Raw genomic sequence first — 9,557 nt, 5'->3', positions numbered from 1 at the left:
TGGTGTGTACAGCAAGAAGGAGTCGTCAATAAACGCCCGTTTTACAAAAAAGAACTTTCCTGTGTTGCCATGTATATTGAATGGAGCTAGTGTTCTTTAGAGCAGTTGTTCTCAAATGGGAGTGCGCGTACCCCTGGGGGTACTTAAAGGTGTCAATTGGGGTACGTGAGATTTTTTTTTTAAATATAGTAAAAATAGCAACAGTTCAAAAATCCTTTATAAATACATTGTTGAATAATACTTCAACAAAATATGAATGTAAGTTTATAGACTGTGAAAAGAAATGCGACAATGCAATATTCAATGTTGACAGCTAGATTTTTTGTGGACATGTTCCATAAATATTGATGTTAAGGATTTCTTTTTTTGTGAAGAAATGTTTAGAATGAAGTTTGTGAACCCAGATTGGATCTCTATTACAATCCCCAAAGAGGGCACTTTAAGTTGATGATTATTTCTGTGTGTAGAAATCTTTATTCATAATTGAATCACTTGTTTATTTTTCAACAAGTTTTTAATTATTTTTATATCTTTTTTTCCAAATAGTTCAAGAAAGACCACTACAAATGAGCAATATTTTGCACTGTTACCCAATTTAATAAATGAGAAATTGATGACATAGTGCTGTATTTTACTTCGTTATCTCTTTTTTTCAACCAAAAATGATTTGCTCTGTTTAGGGGGTACTTGAATTAAAAAAATGTTCACAGTGAGTACATCACTGACAAAAAGGTTGAGAACCACTGCTTTAGAGAGTGGCCCGTTGGTGACATGAGTAAAAAAACAAAACAAGTTTCATTTTCTACTTGCCTGTCATCTTCTCAGAGAGCGCGTCTTTTGAAAGTTGGTAAACGTTCAAACATTACATTTGCTAATAAACAATAATGAGTGAATCATATTTTATGAATAATCTAAATAAATATTTTTTCTCCAATTTGATGCATTTGTGGTGTGTACTATAGTGGGCATAAACCACCTCACTGATTTCAATTGACTGCAATGTCTCCCTACAAATGGGACACATGCATTGATTTTATTGTGTATTATGTGAATTATGACATTTTATAATCATCATCCAATCTGCGTTTCTGTTTCATCTCTGTATTGTGTGGCATTCATTGTTCTGTGTTGTGTATATAACAAATACTTTTGAAATAGCTCTGTGGCCTAGTGGTTAGAGCAATGGTTCTTAACCTTGTTGGAGGTACCGAACCCCATTAATTTCATATGCGCATTCACCAAACCCTTTTTTTTTTTTTTAATTCAAGACAAAGTTATGTGTTTTTGGTAACAATTCAGTGTGGAGAACATATTCTAAGTAACAAAGACTTAATTTGTAGTTATTTGGTTAGGGTTAGGGTTAGGGTTAGGGTTAGAGGGTTAGGGTTATAATGAGGCCATGCCGAATTTGGCATTAATAAGTGCTTAATAATGACTAGTTAAGAGCCAATCTTACTAATTTGCATGTTAATAAGCAACAATAATTAATGGTGAATATGTTCCCCATATTCAAGTGTTACCATGTTTTATTACTGGTGCACAAAATGAACCGTGCATGAACATCACCTTGTTCAAAGAACAAAACCAACACAGTGTATAAGCTCACAACAAATTACACACCTGCAAATCAGTGTGACTTCTGCTGTTGCCTTATCCGTAATACGCCGATAGGTAGAAGTTTTTATTGAGACGATGAGTCGGGTGTGTTTTGACCTCCGCCGAACCCCTAGGATTCGATCGAACCCAGGTTAAGAACCACTGGGTTAGAGTGTCCGCCCTGAGATCGGTGGGTTGGGAGTTCAAGCCCCGGCCGAGTCATACCAAAGACTATAAAAAATGGGACCCATTACCTCCCTGCTAATTGGCACTCTGCATCAATCAGGGTTGGAATTGGGGGTTAAATCACCAAAAATGATTCCCAGGCGCGGCATCGCTGCTGCTCAATGTTCTCCTCACTTCCCAGGGAGTCAAATGCAGAGGACACATTTCACCACATCGAGTGTGTGTGTGACAATCATTGGTACTTTAACTCTAACTTTAAATGTGTTTGTATTTTCCTGTATCTTTCATAATTTATTTTAAAAGGTACAAAACAACTCCACCGTTGTTTACTACATGCAAGTTAATTTTTTTAACAAATGCACACACAAACAGTATACATAAAATTTACAAACACATAAGGCACTTCCAATATGATACAATTCAACGTGTTTATTTTCAATAAGTTATTGATCAGATTTAGTAATTTACATAGTAGTATAGAATAAATCAATTGCAATCCAAATACAAAGAAAAAATGTAAAAGTAAAATAAGAGAATACAAATGACATTAAAAAAGGCTAATTCAATGTATCCAATAAATACAATAATTTAGTAGCTTTTCTATTTTGTGACTTTTTCCAAGATGTAATTAATCATTTTAAATCATTTTTCCGATAGGAGAATTTAGGTTTCACTTCACAAGAAACTTGCTGAGAAATATTGGTAAGTTGCAATATGTCAAACAGCCACATGGAAACATTAATGCTCCACAAACGGGTCGAGGCCGAGATTGCCAGATAAAAATAGAAGAAGAGTTATTGCTCCTTCTGAGTGGAGGTGAGTGACGTTCACACGACGGGTGGAAGCTTCCGGAAGGAGAGACGCGGAACTACCAAACATTTGGAGTGAATTTGGCGGCGGCGAGAGTGTCCAAATCTGTTTTGGCGGTTGAGCATAAGCTGTTTTGTGACTGGATCGAGATGGAAGGGGATAGTGACGGGATGTATGAGGATAGTATGGAAATGGATAGGACTAGAGGGGAGAGAGAAAAGAAGGGGAGAGGAGGGAGTGAAGGAAAGTCGAGTGCTAAAAGAGTGCATGAAGACGATGAAGAGGTTGATAAGAGGAAAAGGGTTATGGTAGATGAATATAAGATAATTTATACATTTAAATCAAACCATGATATGAATGACATTAGTTTGATGACACTGGTTAAGGGATTAAAGAAGGACATTGGAGAGGTGGAGATAGCGAAGGTGCTCAGGGACGGACGGCTGTTGATCAAATGCAAAAATGGAGAGCAAAAGAACAAAGCAATGCGATTGCAAAATCGAAGTGGGAGAACGAAAGGGGGCAAGAGGAGTCGTGACAGGAATCCCAAGAGGATAAGATTTAGATGATCTGAAAAAATAAAAGGAGGAACTGTCACTATGATGAAAAGAATGATGGCATTTAGGAACGGTGAAAAGACTGAGAGCGAATCCGTGCTAGTGCAATTTGCAGAGGAGGTCCTACCAGAGAGAATCATGATTGGGTATTTAAGCTTCTATGTTAGAGCTTACCTGCCACCCCCAGTACGTTGTTTCAAGTGCCAACGCTATGGGCACATAGCTAGTGTTTGTCATGCTAAGATGAGATGTGGACGGTGTGGAGGAGAGCATGAATATGGACAATGTGGAGAAAATGAACAGGTCAAGTGTTGTAATTGAGGCGGGAATCACACAGCAGCATATGGGGGCTGCATCATAAGAAAACAGGCAACAGAAGTACAGCAAATCAGAGTTGAAAGAAATATTACATACGCAGAGGCAGTTAAAATAAGAAATCAAGAAAGTGCAGAACAGGACAGAAGTGAAAATAGTTCAAGAAATAAAAAACAAGAGGCAGCAAATACAGGAATTTCCATGGACAAACTAGTTGTATTCCTGGCTTACGTAATAAATTGTACAGAACAGGCTAGAAACAAGACTGGGAAAATCAAAATAATTGTCAAAGCAGCAGCAAAGTTTTTAAATTTAAAAGAACTATCCTGGGAACAGGTGCAAGGTGAGCTGCAGAGAGTAGACGAGACCGAGTCATGTTACCACAATCCAATGCCATGTTAATTGTTCAGTGGAATGCCAGAAGTTTGATAGCAAACGGACAGGAATTAAAGGGATGTATTAATAATATGAAAAACAAACCACATATAATATGTATTCAAGAAACATGGCTGAAGCCAAAATTAAACTTTATAATAAAAGGATATATAACGATACGTAAAGATAGGAATGATGGGCAGGGAGGAGGATGTGCCATATTTATTAAGGAAGATATGCATTATTCAATATTAAAAGTAAAACAAGAACTAGAGATAGTAGGAGTAGAAGTATGGAATAATAAAGAAAGATACAAAGTACTAAACTTCTATAATCCATGCAAGAAATTAGAAATTCACCAACTAGAAACAATAATCGAGCACTGGAGTGGCAATATTATTTGGTGTGGTGACTTTAATGCACATAGCACAATGTGGGGTGAAACGGATGACTGGAATGGGGATACATTGGAAGCACTTTTGGAGGAAAAAGAACTGGTGTGTGTGAATGATGGGTCGGGAACAAGGTTAGATGTCGTCACGGGTAAAGAAACAGCAATAGATTTAACACTAGTGTCACAAGGGTTAGCAGGAAAGGTGGAGTGGGAAGTAAATAAATACAGCACAATGGGAAGTGATCACTATCCAATCTTCATTCACATAAACATAAATCATAGGACAGAAAGCACTAGGATAAAAGGAAGATGGAAGTATAATCATGGTGACTGGGGGAAATTTAGGGAAATTACCGACATAACTTTAAAGGAAGTAGATATAAATCAAGATATTGAACAATTAAATACAGATATTACAAAGTGCATAATAGAAGCAGCCGAACAGAGCATACCAAGGAATAGTATAGGGAGAAGAAGGAAGATAGTGCCGTAGTGGACACAAGAGTGCACAGATGCAATACAAGAACGGAATAGAGCATTTAGAATATTGAGAAGAACACATAATTTCCAAGACATGATCCAATATAAAAGGCATCAAGCTAGAGTAAGGTATGTTATTAAAAAAACAAGAAAACACCATTGGAGAACTTTTTGTGAAACACTAACAGCTGTCTTGGTTTCTTTGTTGGGTCTGCTCCTGTCTCTGGCCATGCTCCCTCCTCCCCAGCGGACGATGGCGTGGATCACCGCAGAGGCCATCACAGTGGATATGTTTCTTTTACTTTTTATTCATAGCTGTATGTAGAAGTGTCTGCTTGTATCTGCTGCTTTAATGTCTTTAATGTCCTCTGTGTTCTTTGATGTTTGATGTTTCCCTCTTACACACATGGAAGAGGGACGTGTACTATGGCTATGAGTTGTTGGTTTTTTTTTTTTTTTTCCCCCTTGGCCTCAGTCTGCGCCCCCCCTCCAAGGCCCAGGCTAAGACCAATTTTTTTATTTCATTTTAATCTTCTATTCCCCCCCCCCCCCCCCTTGTTTACCTGTATTTCATCTTTTTTTTGTAAGGGGCGCTGGAAGCCGGCAGACCCGTCAGTGATCCTGTTCTGTCTCCCTGTAATGTTTGTCTGATCTTGAATGGGATTGTGCTGAAAATTGTAATTTTCCTGAAGGAACTCTCCTGACGGAATGAATAAAGTACTATCTAATCTAATCTAATTTAAATAGAACTACTCCTTTAAGCCAAGTGTGGGGAATGATCAAGAGAATGTCAGGGGTCAGAAAAGAACATAAAAATCATGTGATGAAAGATGGAACGCGGAGTGTGGTAGGAAATAAAGAAAAAGCAGAACTTTTACCAAAAACCTTTGTTAAAGTGCACAGTAATGATAATTTGAGAAATGTAGAAAAACAAAAGAGAGAAGAAACAATTAGTTTAAATATTGAGGAAATGAAGGAAGGCAACGATAATAGTTTTACCAACACTATGGATATGACATTTTCTTAGGATGAAATGGTTCGAATTTTAAAAAAAGTTAAAAATACGACGCCAGGGAAAGACCTGGTGAGTTATCAAATGATCAAAAATTTAGGTAGCATCAGCAAAGAAGTGGTCTTGGAATTATATAATAGGATATAAGAAGAAGGAAAATTACCAGATGAGTGGAAAACAGCTGTAGTAATTCCAATATGCAAGCCAGGGAAAGATCCGGAAGAGGCAGGAAATTATAGGCCGATAGCATTGACCTCAAATTTGGGCAAAGTAAGGGAAAAAATGATTAATGAAAGATTAATATATTATTTAGAGTCAAAAGAAATTATAAAAAACTACCAAAGTGGTTTTCGCAAAGCAAGAAGCACAAATGACCCAGCAGTGCAGCTAGAAGAGGAAATTAGAAAGGGACAAATAAATAGAGAAAGTATAATTGCGGTATTTTTTGACATAGAGAAAGCGTATGATATGTTGTGGAAACAGGGGTTGCTGATGAAACTAAATAAGATTGGGATTAGAGGAAAAATATACAGATGGATAAAAGACTTTTTAACAAGTAGAACATTATTAGTAAAAATAGAGAATGCATATAGCAGAGAATACAAAGTGGAAAATGGGACCCCACAAGGGAGTATAATAAGTCCAGTACTATTTTCCATCATGATAAATGAAGTTTTTAGTGAAGTGGAAGGGTTAGTGGAGGTGGCATTGTTTGCTGATGATGGAGTGATGTGGAAGAGAGGTAGAAATACAAATCATATAGAAAAGAAGATTCAAAAAGCGGTAAATAATGTTCAAGACTGGGGGACGGCTAGGGGTTTAAGATTCTCTGTTGGAAAGACAAAAGTCATAAATTTTACGAAGAGGAAAGCACAAAACAAGCTCCAAATAAAACTCTATGGAGAAAACATAGAAGAGGTAAAAGTATTTAAATATTTAGGAATATGGTTTGATAAAAATATTAACTGGTCAACCCACATCAGCAAAATAGTGGAGAAAAGTAAAAAGGTGTTAAATATAATGAGGGCTTTGAGGGGTAAAGATTGGGGGGCTGATAGGTTGACATTGAAAACAATATATATCACTTTATTTCGATCTGTTATTGACTACGGATGCATTATTTATCAATCTGCTTCAAAAACACTACTTGGGAAAATAGACCGGATCCAGTCGCAGGCGTTAAGGTTATGTTGTGGAGCTTTGGGTGGATAATAGGAGATATATGTATCAAAGCACAAATTGACAATATTAAAGTTAGCCCTACAGTACCAATTCCTGCAATACCACCGTGGATGTACGAAAACCCAAAGGTAAACATGCAATTACTGAAGAATAGAAATTTAAATAGTGACCAGATAGAACATTGGATTGAGAAAATGTTTTTTGATAACATCATGATATTCACAGATGCATCAAAAACTATAAATAGTAAAGTAGGAGCTGCTGTAGTTATCCCACAAGGAAATATAGTGTTAAATAAAAGAATCAGTGATAAACTATCTGTTTTTACGGGGCAATTGGTAGCAATTTATATGGCAGTTAACTGGATAGAGGAAAACAAAGCAAGGAAAGCAGTCGTGTGCTCGGACTCCAGCAGTGCATTGACGAGCATAAAAAACATAGCATCAGAAACAAGACTAGATATAGTTTATGAAATAGTTCAGGCAATCTACATGATAAATAAAGCGGGAGGTGTGGTAACATTTCTCTGGGTTCCTGCTCATGTAGGAGTTGAGGGAAATGAGTTAGCTGATAGATACGCAAAACAAGCAACCACTAAAATAGAAGTAAACATGGAGATTAAGCACAGTAAAGAAGAAGTGAAGAGCATAATTAAGATAGAACACAATAAAAAGTGGCAGGATAATTGGAATAAGGAAATAAAAGGTAGAGAGTTTTACAAAGTCCAGAGGAGAGTAGGTGTCATGAGAGGAGGGGGTAGAAATAGGAAAGAAGAAGATATTACTACTAGAATGAGATTAGGACATACATATCTAAATAGTTCACTAAAACTGATAGGAAAATATACTACAGGGCTGTGTGATTTTTGCCATCAAATAGAGAATGTTGACCATGTTTTAATACAATGTAGGAAATACAATAGAGAAAGAGAAATAATGGAAAATAAGTTAGCAAAAGAAAATATTAGGTTAGAAGTGGGAAGTATATTAGGATTGCATTCAGAAAACATAGGATACAAAGCAATATAAACATATTTAAAAAACACTGGGTTAAATAAAAGAATATAGAGTAGGGATCCACCTCGGTCCACACTCCATTACAGTAGGTGGCGGTAATGCACACCAGAAGGTTGCTTGCCAACCGCAATAAAAACAAAAGAAGAAGAAGAAGAAGTATTGCTCCTGCGCAGATTAGGTGGCCACGTGACGTTTCAGGACTATGTGAAGCAAAGAAGAACGTAATGTTTTAATCCAGAGTCAGAATTGTTTTCTTCTGTTTGTAATCGGCGTGTTTACAATGGCGACTGACGCGGTGAAACTCTCCAAAAATGTGCTCCGGATGAAAGTAAGTAACTGGTAGCTGGCAAATTAGGTGCTAGCTCATAGGTCGAACTCACCGAGTCGAATTGACGTTTCATTTAAAGTGCAGTTTTAATGGACCGTAAATAAAATACATGGCTAACCTGTAAAACGTATTTGCAGTTCATGCAGAGAGGTTTGGATGCAGAGACGAAGAAGCAGCTGCAAGACGATGAAAAAAGAATCATAAGTGATGAACATTGGTATCTGGACCTGCCCGAGCAACAAAGCAAAGAGTATTACTTTTTTTATTTGTATTATTATAATGTTGGTGATGGCTGAGAACTGCATTTTATTCTGTCTTTTAGGAACTTCATAGTGGAAGAGAAGAGTTTTGTTCCGTTTGAAGAGCTTCTGTTTGGCCGCATGTCCTTTAAAGGCTTCAACCCAGAAGTCGAGGTCAGTTCGGTTTGAAGAAGACAGAAACATTGCAGGGGCGGTTTAGCTCGGTTGGTAGAGTGGCCGTGCCAGCAACTTGAGGGTTGCAGGTTCGATTCCTGCTTCCACCATACAAGTCACTGCTTTTGTGTCCTTGGGCAAGACACTTTACCCACCTGTTTCCAGTGCCACCCACACTGGTTTGAATGTAACTTAGATATTGGGTTTCACTATGTAAAGCGCTTTGAGTCACTAGAGAAAAAGCGCTATATAAATATAATTCGCTTCACTGCTATGCACCTGTCCAAATGCCATATTTGGTTTGTTTTTCCTGGTTTCAGAAACTGATGACGCTCATGAACCCAAACCAGGCCAAAGAGGAAGTAAATCCCAACGCTGGCCAAATGCAGACTGATGTGACGGACGAGGAGATGGCGCTCAGGTGCGTTGACTTCTCTCCGCTGCTTTTAAATTTTAGACAGTATGAAGACAAGCTGACGCCTTTTAACGGTCCCTCAGGTACCAGAGTTTAGTGGGAAGCATGAAGAAGAAGTTTGCCAGGAAGCGGGAAATAATCAATTTAGACGACGAGGATGACCAAGACGTCAATCAAAATGTTGTGAAAACAAACCAAGCAAAGAAGATGTTCCTGAAGCCAAACCTTGACTGACACACTTTATTTAAAATTTTTAATCTTTTTGAGTAACGGACTGCTGCTGACACCGGAGGTTTAACTTCCTGTGTCAGCAACAATTTTTTTACACTTTGTTTGCTTGTGTGACAACCAGAAAACCCCCCACCATTGCTTAAGTGTAGGGGAGGCGGTGTGGTTTATTAAACACAGCAAGTGTTCACATATCCGTCGCTTCTTTCAGCATAAAAGTACAAGTTGAGTATTCTCAGAAGAACCAAAG

General features: G+C 37.6%; 1 protein-coding gene across 1 annotated transcript; it reads left to right on the top strand.

The window, feature by feature from the left end:
• Positions 1–8,058: 8,058 nt before the first annotated feature.
• mphosph6 (M-phase phosphoprotein 6) lies at positions 8,059–9,499 on the top strand. The gene is made up of 5 exons (XM_061894706.1): positions 8,059–8,251; positions 8,389–8,501; positions 8,574–8,664; positions 8,985–9,085; positions 9,163–9,499. The coding sequence occupies exons 1-5, from the start codon at positions 8,204–8,206 to the stop codon at positions 9,311–9,313; spliced, it is 504 nt and encodes a 167-aa protein (XP_061750690.1). The 5' UTR covers positions 8,059–8,203; the 3' UTR covers positions 9,314–9,499.
• The last annotated feature ends 58 nt before the right edge of the window (positions 9,500–9,557 follow it).

The sequence above is a fragment of the Nerophis ophidion genome, linkage group LG03 (genome assembly GCF_033978795.1).
Source record: "Nerophis ophidion isolate RoL-2023_Sa linkage group LG03, RoL_Noph_v1.0, whole genome shotgun sequence".
Lineage (NCBI taxonomy): Eukaryota > Metazoa > Chordata > Actinopteri > Syngnathiformes > Syngnathidae > Nerophis > Nerophis ophidion.
The sequence above is the reverse complement of the archived record's forward strand: the minus strand, read 5'-3'. Positions and strand labels throughout refer to the sequence as shown.